General features: G+C 41.7%; 2 protein-coding genes across 2 annotated transcripts in view; one reads left to right on the top strand and one right to left on the bottom strand.

Annotated features, from left to right (window-relative positions):
• The window catches only part of egflam (EGF-like, fibronectin type III and laminin G domains), a 37,078-nt gene extending 33,856 nt beyond the window's left edge, over positions 1 to 3,222 (bottom strand). The window contains exons 1-2 of the mRNA XM_080766025.1: positions 3,001 to 3,222; positions 752 to 861 (exon numbers count right to left, since the gene is read on the bottom strand). Coding sequence (XP_080622151.1) covers positions 752 to 861; positions 3,001 to 3,094 — 204 coding nt within the window. The 5' untranslated portion in view covers positions 3,095 to 3,222. The remainder of the gene's footprint in view (positions 1 to 751; positions 862 to 3,000) is intronic.
• An 11,208-nt stretch (positions 3,223 to 14,430) lies between these two features.
• On the top strand, positions 14,431 to 17,207 carry LOC308317599 (glial cell line-derived neurotrophic factor-like). Its single transcript, XM_080766731.1, has 2 exons — positions 14,431 to 15,087; positions 16,388 to 17,207. Exons 1-2 carry the CDS (start codon positions 14,880 to 14,882, stop codon positions 16,987 to 16,989), a joined length of 810 nt encoding a protein of 269 aa, XP_080622857.1. The 5' UTR covers positions 14,431 to 14,879; the 3' UTR covers positions 16,990 to 17,207.
• The last annotated feature ends 482 nt before the right edge of the window (positions 17,208 to 17,689 follow it).

Here is a 17,689-nt window from a genome sequence, read left to right as displayed (position 1 = left end):
TAATCAAGTCGTGATAGTTTTCTGCCAGTAACTGCATGTTATCCTTACAACATTTTGTGTGACAATTCCCAGCAACTAATTTGGTATTTCTGCATGAAAAACTTTGCCCTTCCAGGATATCAAAAACTGGCGGAATTTGTGTTTATTGTCCTTGTTCAGTTTATTTTATGGGGTGTGTTTTTTTAAGTCACTGGGACAGACTGTGAGTGATTTCTTTTTATTAAATGTATACAGTATTAGATCAGAAAAAGGTAAGGAGGATGATTGGAGGGAGCACCCCCGCCTCCCTTCTGTGCTTGGAGTGAGTTTGTTTGGGTAATTCTGTGAGCCATTTGCCACAACAGCAAAAAAGATCATATCAGAAACCCAAAGGTCATTACAATATTCACAAACCATACCGTATACATTAAATTCACCTCCAATACATTTCCCCCTCTATATTATTTTGCCCTCCAAAGCCTGCGCCAATCCAGAAATTTCCCACAAGGATTCCTTATTTCCTTGTTGCACATGAACCATGGAGAATACACACAGATAGCGCCAGCGGGTGGCCCTAACATGGAGGCTTGAGGCTTCCATGCAGGTGGTAGTAAGCCTGAGGCAGCATGCAAACCACCTCCTTCTAGCCAACGTATACAATCCCTGGATAACAAGCTGTGCAAGTTGAGAGAAAGGATCTCCTTCCAGCTGGAGATAAAAGATTTGTAGATTTTGTAGAATGCAGGCTGAGAGGCGGAGATTTTGTGTTTACCTTGTATCCAGTAATGGTGCTAACATGACGTCTGGGCATCTTCCATCGCACGCTGAAGGCTGTGCAGTTCACCGTCTCTAGCTGAATGTCCAATGGAGGGCTCAGACGATCTGTTGAAGAGAAACAGACAAAGTTGCCATGATCATTGAATCATGATATCCTGTAGATTCTGATTGGGATCGAGTCACAGCAGAGAAATACATTTGTAGGATTTGATGTATACATACATACACGTTTTTGGGGGGATATTCTGTTGGATTGGGTAATGTAGTATGACCATGTTAGGGTGCAGAGCCTTAATACAGAACTTCAAGTCAAATGAGCTCAGCTCAGATAATGGATAAGAAAACTAGGTAATTATGTGGATTTCAGGATCACAGCATGGCTCCAATGTGGATCTCGGACATTATGTGACCAGCATCTACTATATAATATCCGGAGTGGGTACAGCATTTTTTGGTTGTTTGCTGTTGGGGGGGAAATGAAAAATAAACAACAATCCTATTGGATATAATGTGAGTGCTAATAATTTCTATGGACTGTATCTACCTGAACCATGCACCCGTCACTTTATTACTTTTGACTACTGAATTGAGTGCTTGTTTCTCTTCCTTTCATCAAGTCACAGAAAATCCCACCCACTCATTTCAATGAAGTTGCTCACTGACTGGAGGGACAACCTCCTTCTGGATATTTCCCACGTCACTAGGAACTTGTAACGATGTGTTTTAGTGACCTTTATGCGTCCAAATCACAAACTATCACCACAAGCGAGCCTGTGTATCAAGCTTATGAATTGGTGAGGTCAAACTTGCAGTAGATTTGGCCACAAAGCTTTTGATTTAAAAAAAATCACACCCGTGTGAAGTGAGGGGCGCTCTTGTCGTCGTACATCATCCAATAATAAATTAATATACTTCTTCATGAATTAATCAACTTATGTTATTAACTTTTAACCATGATACAATGTTTAATGTTTAAAAAAATCTTTTCACCATGAACATGTAAGATGACAACTGAATTTATGTGATATATAAAAGCCCCGAACTGAATTAAAACAGTTGCACTGTTTAGAAATGCCATTGACATTATGCCATGTCAATGGCATAATGTTTGTGTTGCCACAAAAAGCCTATTTGTTCATATGACGTAAATTCTCCTTTCATTGTCAATGGCAAATGTGACACGAGTTAAGGACAAAAAGCTGTATATAGGGGGGCTAGCGCCCCTTAGTCATCTATGACTTATCTGTGACGTACTTATAACTCCAAAATTGCATACGTTTGGCACTGATTAGGCAAGCCGTTTGCAAGATTAGCTCTATATGAAATCACATCTGGGGAGTGAAAACATCCAGCTCCACTGTTCCAGCACTTCTTCTTCCTTCCTGAGAAATGTCTGGTTGACGTTTCAAGCCAAATATAAAATAATAATAATAATAAAGGGAAGGGCCGAAGGCACTGTTTCATGGGTCATGCAAATGTTTACCCCAAATGTCTCTCAAATGAGGATTGTATCAACAGTCTAAAGGTGTGTCAATTATTGCTAGTTACACATGGCAGTACCACTTCCAGCACAACTATACAGTCTGACTGGAACAGACATTTGAGCATTCAATTGACTCTCTTGATCAAGCTGAACTGGAGGCTCATGACAAAATGAGGCTATAACTCATCTGGACCCTTTGAGATAGGCCTAGAGTAGACCTTCTTTCAGAATGGGACCAAAATAATCTCAAACTATCCTGCAAAATAGTGTGTATTTTTTCTTCTACCTGGCATGCATGAATGAAAGAAGTTTGTTGGTTGAGTCCCTCATTCTAGGGACAACGAAAACAATAGTCTACTGTAGAATCTGTTTCCCGCTGCCACTGAGTGAGCGTAGTTATTTAAATGAGGTAGCCTAAATGCAGCTGTGCTGTCCTGCCTGTCCAGTGCTGAAAAGGGGTCGTCGAAATGATCTAGCAGCAAAATATATAGAAGTGATACTATGTTGAATACATTACAGTAAAGATCTAAAAATATAGCTGTGTTGTTAGTCTATAATAGTTTATCCAGCGACAGCAACAGAGCAATAGCAATACTATCTAATTAATCAAACTAATGCAAGGTTAGACAGGTTATATGCACGTGCGAATAACATTATGGAACGTGATGAATACAGAATGTTTTTGTTGCTTTAGGAGTAGCCTGCCAATACAATTACTATTGTGCTCATATTAATTCGAATTTTGTAGGCCTACTACTTACCAGATTTGTTTGTCCTTTTTGCGTAGACACGAACGTTAACAACGCACATTGTGAAAAAAAGTACGCATAAACAACTTTTTTCTTTCAATTCCATGTCTTCTTTTGGCGAAAGCGTGAAGGGTTAAATTATCATTTTAAATCGACCGTTTAACGTGCCTAACCTACAAACAATGCTGAGGCTATTTAGATACCGGTAATAAAGTTTTGGTGAAATTAAAAGCTGCTTTCGTCCATAAATTTGGCTCAAAAACCAGCCAGAGAAAGGCAAACGGAACTGAAACTGTCAACAATACGAACGAAGGCAACCATGCAAGGTTTGACACTGATGAGATTACAGTCTGCAAAAGATCAGTGGTTTTGGGCACATTAACGAGCAGACGCGGTTACTTCTACACTGCCGAGCGCACGGCAGGCGCTCTGTACAAATGCGTAAAGACCGCTAAAACCGGTAAAGACTAGAAAACGCCAATGGGACCGCAAAATGTTTTTTACGCAGTTATCTCGACCCTTTCGACTAGCTAACTTGTCGCCCCGTCTGTAAATGTGTGAGACGGAAGCGAAGAGGAGGAGCGCGCAGTCAGGAACGTGGGGACATTTAGGACTAAGAGGATAATAAGCGTCTAATCCCCACACTGGCCACAGATGGACTCCTGTCTTGGAGCAGAGGCAGGATGGATAACAACTGTAACGAACGACAGATAGATACCAATCATACGTAGCAGAGTTTTGGTTCTTTGTGTCTGTTAGACCTCTGACCAAATATTAAGGCTATATTGATAATAGGGGTGCCACAGTTAATCGAACTAATCAATTTAATTAGCCTAATTTAATTTATTAGGCTAATAATATCCTAATAAAAAGGATTTTGAGTGAATACAAATGAATTCCCATTCACAATGAATATAGAATGTTACTTTAAATCATAGTGTCTGAGCAAATAGTGTCTATTTTACGCCCTGATGATGTAGGCTACTGATGTACTGATGATAATTAAGAGAGCCTCTCACTTCACACGGGTTAGGGACAGGGTTAAGGCTTATTTATATTCTGGCTTTTCGGTGGTGAGGTGACCACCTCTGACCACCGGAGCTGAAATAACGTTGAGCGGTGAAGAGTAAAAACAGAGAGAAGGTTAGAGTGGGTGACAATATTATCACACGGAAAGATGAAATTACCTACCTAGGTTCCATCCTGGAGGCATCTTTCCGGTGATAAAATGGCCACCAACGTAATCAAAAAAGTCAACCAAAGAACAAGATTCCTTTACAGGATCTCCTCACTGGTCAACAAAAACACCTCAAAGGCCCTTAAAACAAGGCTCCAGACCTCCCAAAACAAACTGGTCAGGCTCCTACTCGGCCTCACCCACCTCACTCTTTCCCACTTTGACAGGCTGGAATGGCTTAGGGTCGACGACAGAGTACAGCATCTTGCAATGGGTCTGGTCCACAAGATTCGATACACCACCAAGATACCCATGTACCTGTCTAAATACTTCTTTAATGTTAACAAAGTCCACACCCACAACACCAGAGGGAGTGCAACAAACAATGTACAACCCAGATTCGGCCACCAAAATGTGGAATGCCCTACCAACAGTCATTAAGACTTGACTCCTTCAAAACCGCTCTCAAAGGGCACCTACAGACAGCTGCAATTTGAAGTATGAAACTGGAACATGAATGAAAACTACAACATGATGTCGCTGTGGTGGTAAGCGACTCACCGCTCACATCTGTTTTTACTGACCACAACTTATCACCTAAAACTGGAGTCTGAATAGGCCTTTAGCCCTATGCTCCATCAACCTTAACTCCAACTCCTAAACTAACCCCAATGCACAACCACAACCAACACACCTTAACGCTATCCCCAATCGTAACAACTCTAAACTAGGAATAGGGTTGAGGGAATAGTATAGAGGGAAGTGCATACCAAAGTACAGATGTATAGAAAGAAAATCTTTTCAAATGTGAGATTTACCTTAAAAATGACACCATCATCAGAGCTGCACAGTACATAAACATGAGCTTGATGTGGTTTTGATGGTGCTGGGGAGAACATCCTGATTCCTGTCCTCTTAACCTAGAGTTGTGCTAAGAATTGGAGCAATGATTAAGTGGTTAGGTGGAAGGTAACACTGATCAACAAGACACAATCTGCAGAAAAGGTTTGCCACTGGCCTGGGCCATGGCTCAGTGGTCCAGGGCAGGCACCTTGGCTGGTAATCCAGTCTGGCAGTGTGCCGCGGGTTCGACTCCCGATCCCGACAGCCTTTACTGCATGTCTTCCCCCCCCATCTCTCACCCCATTTCCTGTCAGCCTACTGTCTGTCGCTCCATAAAATATATAAAATAAAGGCGAAAGCCACAAAAAAAAACATTTAAGAAAAGGTTTGCCAGCTGCAAGCACAGATGACAACACCATCAAAAGCCATAACAAGCAGTTTCCAACAATCTGTCACGATTAAGAAACTGACAGACACGACCAGTCCAAAGGGGAGCTTGTAGATCAGCTACTGTATATTCAGTTGTAGGCTGGAGTTGAGGTGGTAGGCAGGTTGCAGGTTGCCACTATCTGCCCATCTGCCCACCTGTTTGCCTTCAACTCACGAGTTGAAGGCAAACAGGTGGGCATGTAGGCAGGCAGACAACTATAAACATACTATAGAAATAAGCATTACAGCACAGAGAACTGTGAAACAATCTGGCAGTGCGTGGGGAGAAGACCCAGACTTTTATAGAGTGGAGGTTGATGAGAAGATGCAGGCATGTATGTGAGAGATCAAGAAAGCTTACGAGGAAAGGTCGCCAACATAATTTTCTGGAGTCAGGCATGTATGTGACTGAGATGAGATCAAGAAAACTTACAAGGAAAGGTCGCCAACGTCAGAGAGACCCTGCAATTCCAGCCTGCAGATTCGTAACACTTGGTGGCAAACTGCTGCTGAAACTCTGGTGGAATACATTGGAGTCAATGGAGCCGAGTGGACAAGCATAATTATGAACAAACACTATTTCTGAATGAATTATCCCACGATTTTGCAACCCATTTTTTCCCCCAGTGTCAATTACAGTATCTAATGTAATCCTGGGCGCTACACTTCCTCTGCCAACCTGGGGGGGGGCAGCGGACTGACCTCATGCTTCCTTCTATGCATGAGGAGTCCAAGCTGCTTCTTTTCACCTGACATGGGGGAGTTTCCCCAGCCGGACGTACCGCGTGGAAGGAACACGTTATTCCGACCAGTTCCATTCCCCTCCATCAGACACTCATGCTTTCCAAGGTGTGATTTGGGGTCCTAAGGATGAATACAAAATGAATATCAAATCATGTTAAAACCAAAATGTTGAATTGTGGGTTTGAGTTCACATGCCCATTTAATGTAAATGAAAAGGAGACTACCTGTCAGTGGGGAGTGTTGGCTGATGAATGAATATCAACATCCTATTCCTTATACATCCTAATACAGGGGGGTCTAATTATGACAGGCAAATATGACCCTCCAGTCAAAAAACACTTTGTTTGAAATGGACACTCATGGCCCTCTATCATCCTTCCTGGGGGGGGTGGGGGAGTTGGAGTAGGACTAAGGCACTATACGTCCTCTTTGGGGGGGGGGGGGGGGGGGGGTACTACCTGTCAGTGGGGAGTGTTGGCTGATGAATGAAAATCAACATCCTTATACATCCTAATAGGGGGGTCAAATTATGACCCCCCCCCCCCAGTCAAAAAACACTTTGTTTGAGATAGACACTCATGCTTTCCAAGGTGTGATTTGGGGGTCCTAAGGATGAATACAAAATTAATATCAACATCTTAAAACCAAAATGTAATGTTAAAACCAAAATGTTGAATTTGGTTTCTTTCTGAATACCATTGAGATACCATGAGACCATTGTAAAGTAACGTTTCCTGAAAAAAGAAAGGGAAAAAAAGGGAAAAATGACATAACACATCATTGCCTGCTGTGTTGCTTTTCAATGTGTACACTGTGTAATTTTATAGAGGTATCTAAAGAGCACAAAGTTTGTTTCTGAACGTGCCAAGTATCGCGAGACTGTTCACCATTTCCTGTTTGGCCACCAAATCTTGCGATACCTCAGAGACAGAAACAATACCCTCCGCTGTTTAGATGCCTAAAAAGAATGATGTACTGTGCACATCGAAAAGTAAGTGATTGGAAAACAACCTGTGATATGTCTTCTTTTATATCCTGAACTGATTATATCTCAAAGGTCGATCGTTCATAAAATAATGCTTGTTCAAAAGCTGGTCCAGCCGGCTCCATCCACTGCCATGTTGCATTTCATCGAACTTCCGTTGCGAGAATTGCCACCCATGACCGTCATGGCGCAGACCCGGCGTCCAGTCCGGTCCAGTCACGTGACCTCATGTCCCTTGCTTTCATTTTGTTCCTAGGATGAGATACCAGAATCTGGAAAGCCAGGAACCAATCCTATGCCCACACACAGACATACTAACACTATAGGCTACACAGGACACTGGCAAGGACCGTAACACAATCAACCTCACCACAGGGTTCAGAGCTGTGGTGATTTCTATTCTGTTACCTTCCCTTTCACCAATCTGTATTCACACTATTATTAGCCACTAAAAAGTGCACTGCTCTGAGTACATTTCTCCGCCAGGCCTGATTGCCTATTCCCAGGCCTGGGGTGCAGCCGTCAGGCACTTTGTGATACAAACCTAGGACCGACTTTTTCAGAAAAGCTTGTTAGCCACCTGAAAATCCAATATGTCTGACCTTTTTCAAGATGCTTGCCACATCAAATGTAAAACAAGGCGTTGTCTCTGTCAGAAAGAAACACAAATGTACAATATAATTTTCAGTAACAGCAAGCTTGAGCGTGCCAGAAAAAGGGCAGCTGACATCCAGAATGACCCTGAGGGGCCTATTGGTTAAGGCACATACCACAATAGGCTATAATGCTTATAGCCTGGCGGCCTTTGCTGTGTGTCACTACCTGTCCCCGTTTCCTGTCTCATTCTGCTGTACTATATAAAATAAAGGCAGATAGGCTCTCTCAATGCATTTTATTTGAACTATTTTCACTAATTTGGGTCCCAAGCAAACATCTGATTTCTCTTTTGTATCTTGAGCTAAAAAGTTTGGGAACCACTGGTCTAGACTCTAGACAATAATTGCTGGAAATCAAAAGGATAGAGAGAAAACTAGAAGAAGTGATCATGTAGATTGTATTGTGGGACAGCAATGTTCGTACAGTATTTGATTCATTGGTGAGTGGAATCTGTAGAAGTTGAGGGATTAATGTTGATGAAGACACAATTTGCATGACAAAATGTAGTAATGTAAAACATATGGTGCTATAACAGGCCGATGTGAAACATTTGGGGCAGAAGTTCTGCTCTGCTTGGCATCCAGGGAGTGTGTGTACAGAGTTTCACATCAATCAGAGATTAACATGGACACACGGACGGACGGATAGACAGGGTCACAGGGAACAAAACATTCGTGGCCACACATTCGGCCTGGTGGAGACAATTAGTTTTGTATTTCAATCATATTAGTTATATCTTTAGCACATAAGACGCTTAAAAGCGTCAAGCAACAAGTACATCCTTTACAAAATAATCAGTTGTTTTCCAATCATAATATTGATACTATAGAACAGACTATAGATATAGACGGCTCCAGGTGTGTGTGGGGGGGATAGGGGGAACTAGGGGGAGCCTTAACCCCCCTCCTTGCTACTTCAGTGAGAGCTCTGAGGACAGGAGTGGAGTGGAATGTTCGTGTTAAGTATTTCATCCTACCAATAATTTTATCAACCTGTGATATAGGTTATAGCTACTGTCACTTATAACGTGATTTTGTGTCCAGCCAGACAACAGTATGAGACATTGTAGCTGGAACATTCTCCCCACATTATTATAACAAAGGAGAAAGCATTTTCAGCCTGCACAATCACAATTATTAACTCCCAATCTCTGGTGAGAATTGCTCTTTTCAATGCGGCCCTGGAGCGAATGTTATACGGCCAGCAGCTTCATACCTGAATTGTATTATGAACGGCCTGCTCGTCAGTATGGGTCGGGACATTTTTACATTATTTTTTTTTTTACCTGGGCATTTCCCAGAGTATAATTTGTCAGTGCTCCTTGTTCGTTGTATATATATATTTTTTGATACAATATTTGTTCACAGCACACATCTGACAAAAGACCATTGATATTAAATATTGATGATGATAGTTAAATAGAATTGTTTAAATCCGAAGCTAAATTATGTAGTAGGCCCTTGGGTGTAATATTTTCTAATATGGCCCCCTTTGAGAAAGGTTTGGACACGTCCTGATACAGCCACCTAGTGGCCAAAATGTGAGACAACACTGAAATTGCAAGCAGACTAGCAGAGTCACTACATAACTACATAACTACACTACATTACAGAATTAATAGCAATTCTACTTAACCAAAAGATTGTTCCCCTGGTGACTCCTAAAATTCAAAACCTATATTTCAAATTGTCAGGCCACCAATCCTTCTCATAACAGATCTCTTCAACACATGATGCTTTAGCAACACCAGAGTACATGTGGTGTCGATACATTCTAAACATCACAGTGGCTTGTCAAGTCGGTTCTTTATAGTTATTTCATAATACCACCCAAATTGTTTAAAACAAATTCTTCAAAGGCTGTAGGTGCTTATAAAAGGTATTCAATGTAACATGCCTACAACATTTATTCTCAGCTTGGTAAAATAGCAAATTGCTCATACCAGAAGTTTCATTATATTGGAATATTGATGACAATCCACATGTTCAACTGAGTGAACCTAAAGTCAATTGAGCACTGTTCTGATTCAAGTTGCCCCTGAGGGTTGACTCAGGATCAGCCACTCTTGCCCCCAAGTCTTAACTCTTACCATAAATTAAAATAAATTGCCTCATTGACCCTGTATCTTCCACCTCGTGGAACACAAAATTGTAAGCAGGCTTTTTAGCACATAAATGGGACCACAAATCGACAATATATCACCCCTCTTTAGCCAAGATTTCACTCAAAGTCTTTTTAGGAGGTAATGAAATAGTCTTCCAGGAGCAGAGTTCCTAATCAGTCCTCCATTCCAGCTGTCACCTTCTCCCACCTACGGACTCGGCCATTCCAGGGCTGTAGTTTCATGTTGGGGCCATTATAAGGGGTGAAATGACCCATGCAATTAGCCCCTTATATGTGAGTCAAACCCCAAAATGGCCAGGTTTAATCACAGGTCATCCCCCGATTCAACCTCAGCCTATGCAGGAGAGGAAATGGTTGTCTGTTTGGCGTAGTTGCCGCTTGGCAAGGGAGTAATTGCTTGAGGATGAGGTATTTCCATGCAGTTAAGTGAGCGGCTAAAGGGAAAGGGATGCCTTGTTCTAAGTGATTACCGGTATAGCTCTAAAATGCAAGTCAAATGCAAGTCAAAGCTTGCCAAGTGCTTTGACAGATCCAAGCTCAGCGGGACAATCTAAAAACCAAGCTAAGAAACATTGTAACTGCCATGACCAAATCTGCAAAAATATACTTTATCAATGATAAAGCAGAGAAAAACAAAAACAATCCTCTGGAAGCTACTCAACAACCAACTAGGCTGTGGTCAGAAACTGAAAACCAGGTTTACAAACATCAAATTGAACAACACTCTCATCACTGACAAGCTTGATGTGACCAACTACTTAAACATCTTCTTTATAAATGTAGCAGGGGGGACTTTTGAGGGAATAATAATGAAATACACTTAATGCCTACTATACTACGCCACCTTTTTCTAGAGGGAAGGTCCTCTTTAACAATAGAAAGCACAGGTTCGTGTGAGCTAGCCGCAATTTGCAACTCTAGATTTTAGATTGTAGAGGTTTGTTTTCTCTCTCGTCAGAATCGAAAAAAACCTCTATGAGAGTCTAAATGTTTGGGCTATTCTAAAACCACCTCTGTGAGATCAAAGATAGCTGTGCAAATAATTTTGGCAAATAATTTTGGCAAATAATTTTGGCAAATAATGTTGGCAAATAATTTTGGCAAATAATTTTGGGGGGCAAATAATTTTGGCAAATAATTTTGGTAAATAATTTTGGCAAATTATGACCAGTGTGACACACAAATGATTGCAATATGACCTTTGGGATCACTTGTGACCTTGAACTTAAAGTCCTAGCTACTGATAACTGCATAAACTGCTCTGACTGGAAATCATATCCACAATAAATCATTAATAAACTACAAACCTTTGCCTATACCTTTTCGATCAGATTAAAAGAACAAATTATTCTTGTAATGTCTCACAGAAAAAAAGATCAAAATAAACTATACATTCATTAAATTAAACACAAAGTTACACCTATTCAAACTGATTGATATACAACTTCACAAAACATGGTGTAAACAGTATAGTAGTTAGTTAACTTTAGACCTTGGATAGCAAAGTTGAAACGCCTTCACAGAAGTCTACACAGCCATTGAAACATGAAGATTGTGATTCTATTGTTCATTCAGTAGTCTTCTTTGATCACACCCAGCTGAACCATCTCGTTAACTTACTGGGGGGGCACCTTTGAGAAGTGTAGTTTTGACCCCTGACTGTGCCAAAGTGTGCCATTCCAATGAAAACACATTATTCAGGTCATGTTGTGTGCTGGTGAAAAGAAGAATATGAAGGGGCACCCACTGGCCTAGTGGTCCAGGTGCATGCCACATAGGCTCTGGCCTGACAGTGTGTTGCGTGTTTGAGTCCTGTTCATGACAACCTTTTCTGCATGTCTCTCCCCTTCTCTCTCTCCCTCTTTCCTGTCTGCCTTCACTGTAATTATCAATAAAAGCACAAAAGCCAAAAAGAAAAGAAAGAAGAATATGAAAAAAGAAAACCATCTTTCTGACCTGATTTTGTCCCCAACTCAAGACTACTATACTTCTAATTATATACATTTTCTACTTTGTTGCTCTTTAACTTGAGAGCTGCAGATTCTGTCTGGACTTTGAATCAAATATCATAAAGTGGATTAGATTATCTCAGCCCATCTTTTGGGTCCATGTTACTCTGTGCTACATATGCTTAACACTTTACAGCTGGGAGGGTAATGTAATAATGTCCAGGGGCATGCTGTTGCTGTGTACAGTAAACTAGAGTAAAACAAACAATCTACAGTAGGCTACCTAGTACCTACAACACTCCTGGCACGCATACAGTGACTCACACACAAAGTCCCATGAGAGCTCCAACATTCACTCTGGTCTTTGCCCCCGCCATGCAAGTCTCAGTAATAAAAAGTAGTTTCCTTTGCTCTGATCCTTACTAAATTGTCTTTATTTAGTATAAAAAAATCATACCTGTGTGTAATGAGGGGAGCTCTTGTCATCGTACATCAATTTATGTTAGAGGACATTTGACATTGCTACAGGTACATAAGGTGGTCCCTTACCCAAGCGCTCCCACCAACATGTGATTGGTTAGCCGATTTACTCGTTTACATATACGTAAGTGTGAGATGGAGGATGACTGATTTAAGCAGTCACACTTGGCCTGAGTCAAACTAGAACTGAACTCAGAGCTGGGTGTGGCTGCACACCTGTTGTGCATGGACTTGATCAAGGCACAACAGGTTAAATCAGTCCTCTCCACAAATACTCAGAAAAGAGCTTCTGTCTGGACAGTGGGGACTGGGGAGCTATCTGCTTTCCTGTGTAAAGTGTCATATATGTTGTGTTATTCCTTGACATGGAGGAATAAAACTAGTGACTAAGACTGTCACATTTGTAACCAAATGTGACCGACTAGTCACTACCCAGGGCAAGGAAGGACACAACACAGACTGTTTTATTCCTCCATGTCAAGGAATAACTCAACATATATGACACTTTACACAGGAAAGCAGATAGCTCCCCACTGTCCAGACAGAAGCTCTTTTCTGAGTCTTTGTGGAGAGGACTGATTTAACCTGTTGTGCCTTGATCAAGTACATGCACAACAGGTGCGCAGCCACACCCAGCTCTGAGTCCAGTTCTAGTTTGACTCAGGCCAGGTGTGACTGCTTAAATCAGTCATCCTCCATCTCACAGTAAGTTTTCCCTTCAATGTCAATGGCATTTAATGTTTTGATGTTTAATTTACATCATATTTAGCAGAATTCTGACCTAATTTCTCCGTTCATTTTTAATGGCAAATATTGAGACGTGTGGGGACAAGATTTAGCGGACATTTGACCTGAATTCCCCTTTTATTGTCAATGGCAAATCTTGAGACGTGTGGGGACAAAAGCTGTTTATAAAATAAGAAAAATAAGAAGATTTTTGTTAAAACTATTCAAAAATATTTCCACAGGACCACAAAGATAGCAGATCTACAACCTCACGTGTTGAGACACTGTGAACTTTTAGATCTGCTATGTTTGAATACATTAGCCACTCATTTCACTGATGGGGACAACCTGGAACCCCCTCAAGGACCCCTTGAAGGTCCCCGGACCGCACTTTGGGAACCACTGGCCTATAGGCTACTTGGAATGTGGCCTTTTAGGTTTGAAAGTAAAGTCAAGCTAAATTATATTTCCCTCATGCACCTTAGATTAGGTTACATAATAAAACAGTAAATACTTGCACATACCAATCTCAAGACGTTCTCACGTGTGTCAATCAAAGCATTAAACTTAAAGGCAAAATTCTTGTCCTGTTGAAACCTTACAACAATACCCACTGGTAGCGAGATAGGACCTCTCTAAATCCTCCCGCCCGTCAAACATAGAGAAGTTTCCAGAAGTTCTGCTGATTTCAAGCTCGTTGTGATTTTAAGTGGCAACTCAATCTACTTGGTGTGTTTTGAATGGCTGATTAAAAACATGTGTCAACTTTCATCCAACCAAATAGGCTACAAAAGAAAAGCAAGACCTTTGTAATGTTAGTGTGGAAAAGTGTGAACTGTGAAACTATGCTAAAAATAAAATCTTCAATGGGGGCCCGGGTACATCAAAAGTTTGAGAGGCACTGGACACGCACACGCACACGCACGCGTGCGCACGCACACACACACACACACACACACACACACACACACACACAATCACACTCACTCTGATTATTACTCTTGTAACTTAACCCATGTATAGGCTACAATATACTTATAGAATAGCCTATAACATATTTGATCTCAATCCTAAATTAGGTTTGCCATTCCTAACTATTGCTATTGCCTCTGCAATTCGTCATTCAATGAACAGACGCCATTTATCCTTAGACAGGGCAGCGTGGGAGTTTGCCAGTTGTGACAGACAGAGAGAACAAGATAGAGGATGGGCTAGAAGACGTCATCTGTCCTTATAAACCTGCCTCTTGACTTCAACACTCAGTTCAGAAGCAACTAAGCAAGCAATGGATGGAGCAGGGAGGGATGGACTGACAGACAACCCACATAGCCTAAAGGATATACTTGCTTACCGACACATTCATGCTGAATGAAGTACAGTGAGGTTGTGGGAATAACCTTTTTTTCCCTTTTATATATATGCAAATTAAAATATTTGGACACTTTGCAGTCCGGAAGAGGAACCTTCAGTTGATGTTTTTCCTTCATTATTTTCTCGCAATTTACCTGTTGAGGCTCCAGCGCCGGCGAACACACTGACGGATAATTTATTTAAATAATGACGCATCTCCGTCAAATTCAAACAGACGTTTTGAGCTCTGGATTGACGTCTGGGGATGTCGACAAGAGCCCGAGGTGATGAAGAAGGCGACCCTCTCCATCTCCTCTATACACGAAACATGTTGACATTGACGTATAGGTGCACGGAGCTCTAAACTTAAAGGGATGTCTGTTGTTTTCGTATTACGACATGTTTTTCTCTCGGACTGAAGTGGACAATGAAGTTATGGGATAGCCTGACCACCTGTCTGATCCTGCTGAGCAGCGTGCGCGGGAGTCCCGTGCGCGGGAGCCCCGTGAAAACAAAACCACGGTCCTCACCACGTGAGCTCCCGCCAGTCCATATCAACATATCTATTACTTCCCCAGAGATACCGCCGGTTATCACGCACAACGGGGAAAAGGCGTCGGTTAATGAAGAAACATGTAAGTGGTTATGGTTTCCATCTGTCAGTGATTCTGTACGCTCTTTATTTAAAAGGCATGGATGATTAGGTGAATCTACAGTACTGCTAAATTCTAAGAGTTAAAGTGAAAAATGGACCTGTACAAGATTGATTGATTGATTGATATTGATTGATTGAATACACTGCTAAATCCTAGAGTTAAAGTGTAAAATTGAACTGTACAACATTGATTGATTGATTGATTGATTGATTGATTGATTGATTGATTGATTGATTGAATACAGCCAAACAGACATTTGGGCTGAAGGATAACACACTTGTTTACACTCTTGGGATTGCAGGCCCATTTGGTTCCTAAATCCAGGTTCCTATAAATCCTATACTATGGAGCTGGGGACCCCTTGGAACCACCCACAAGGAGCACTTTGATCCAGTGCTCTAGTCTAGAGAGTCTAGAGACTTGATACCTATATAAATATCCTTATACTTCAATGACACAGTCATGCATTGAAGGCTTCCCAAAGGTTCCCAGTAAAGCAGACAATCCTAAATAGGACTAGCGTCCCTCAGTGCGTTGTGGTTATAATTGGTTCCATGCCATGTCTTTCACACCCACTATCTCATCCTTTCTTGTGGCACATTCCTATACCTATCACCTCATTGTCAGGCACACAGAAAGAGCAAAGCATTCAGGGTAGATGCACCTACTGTGCCACTGCACAATTAAATCCAGACGTTTTTCTCCCTAGAGCTGTGAAGCAAACTAAAGGTGGGCATACCGTGGGAAATAAAGGATGGTTGGTCCAGGCCCAGGGGCTGTCATCGTTTGCACACAATCCATCTCTCAATCTCAATAGCTGTAAACTACGTATTCCTAGTACATACTGCCATGCAAGAACCCAAATATAAATGTAATAAGGCACATACATAATAAGCAGGCTATTGATAGATTTTATGACATGTTTTTTTTTGTGGCTTTTGCCTTTTTTTATGGAGGGACAGACAGTAGGCTGACAGGAAATGGGGAGAGAGATGGGGGGAAGACATGCAGTAAAGGCCGTCGGGATCGGGAGTCGAACCTGCCAGACTGGATTACCAGCCAAGGTGCCTGGACCATTGAGCCATGGCCAAGGCCTCTTATGACATTTTTTCACATGAAATTTATTTTCATGCACTTAAATGATAAATCCTACTTTCACACTAGTTTGTGAAGTGGGAGACAAACGTATATCTTTTCAGTTACCCATGTTATGTGGAAGAATAACCTCATGATGTGTTATGTAATCAGAAATCCCATATCTCTATCAATGAACTCACAGACTCCACAGAGGATCTCCTTCCTGACCAGTTTGAGGATGTGGTGGACTTCATCAAAGTGACCATCAGTAGAGTGCGACGTTCCTCATCCTCCCAGACCTCCTCTACCTCACCCCTTTCCAAACCAGTCGTGGGCACTGGCAGGACTCGACGCAGGAGAGAGAGAAAGAAAGGACAGAAAGGGGCAAGCAAGACGACCACAGGAGGCAAGGGGAGAGCCGGCGAAGGAGACACAGGGAGGAGGAGCAGTGGGAGAAGACGAGCGAATAGCTCGGTAGGAGGTGCAGGGCGAGGCGACAGAGGACGAGGACAGGGCTGTGTGCTAAAACAGATCCACCTCAACGTGTCAGACCTTGGACTGGGCTACCGCTCCGGTGAGGAAATGATATTCAGGTACTGTTCCGGACCCTGCAGAAAGTCCGAGAGCAATTATGACAAGATCCTCAACAATCTCGTCAACAACAGGAAGTTTCCGCCCAAAGACACCCCACCGCACGCCTGCTGTCGGCCAACATCGTTTGACGACGACCTCTCGTTTTTGGATGACAACATGATCTACCACACTGTGAGGAGGCACTCTGCCAGGAAGTGCGGTTGCGTATAAGGTAGAGGGTGGAAGGCAAGGTGTCATTTTATTTGCACCGACTGTCCGACTCCCACTCAAAAACATAATTCTGTATAATGTCTGGAGTCTGTCAAGGATGTCGAAGGATGAGGAAATAATACAATGAAGACACTGGCATCAATGTACACAGTGATCATTCATTTAAAGGGTCCATTTGGTTTCATGTGTACACTCTTGAGTTAAATTAAGCCTCAGGATTTTACAGTGTGTCCATTGTGTTCCATCCTTCCTCTTTTGGTCTGTGTGGCATTGACCAGGTGTTTGACACTGACCAGGTTTTCTACTCAGAACCAAAGCATGTGTGTGTGTGTGTGTGTGTGTGTGTGTGTGTGTGTGTGTGTGTTTTAGTGGGATTACAGGGAACAAAAGTCAAAGTGTGACTTTTCCAACCAAAAAGATTGAAATTACATTAGACAGAGACTCAGTGAAGGTTATATACACTATAGCGTACACGTATATTTATGGAATTTATTATTTTATTAACTTATTATTGCTATTTATTTTGGTTTTATAGAATTAATAAATGTTATTTATTTATATTTTGAACCGTGCCAAAGTGAAACATTTGAAAAGAGTTTATGTGACATATTTCCATAAAAAAGCAGTTTAAGCGATAAGTGATTTACAATTGACATTTATATTTTATTACAGCTTCAGTTATTTTGGCGTTTATTATTCC

This window comes from Protomyctophum bolini (genome assembly GCF_963924005.1).
Source record: "Protomyctophum bolini genome assembly, chromosome: 6".
NCBI lineage: Eukaryota > Metazoa > Chordata > Actinopteri > Myctophiformes > Myctophidae > Protomyctophum > Protomyctophum bolini.
Note: the sequence above shows the minus strand (reverse complement) of the source record. Positions and strands in the feature narration are given on the sequence as shown.

Coding starts and splice junctions, on each gene's coding strand:
- LOC308317599 (XM_080766731.1), top strand. CDS start 14,880: ATGAAGTTATGGGATAGCCTGACCACCTGTCTGATCCTGCTGAGCAGC. Junction 15,088..16,387: donor GTCGGTTAATGAAGAAACAT/GTAAGTGGTTAT, acceptor ATGAACTCACAG/ACTCCACAGAGGATCTCCTT.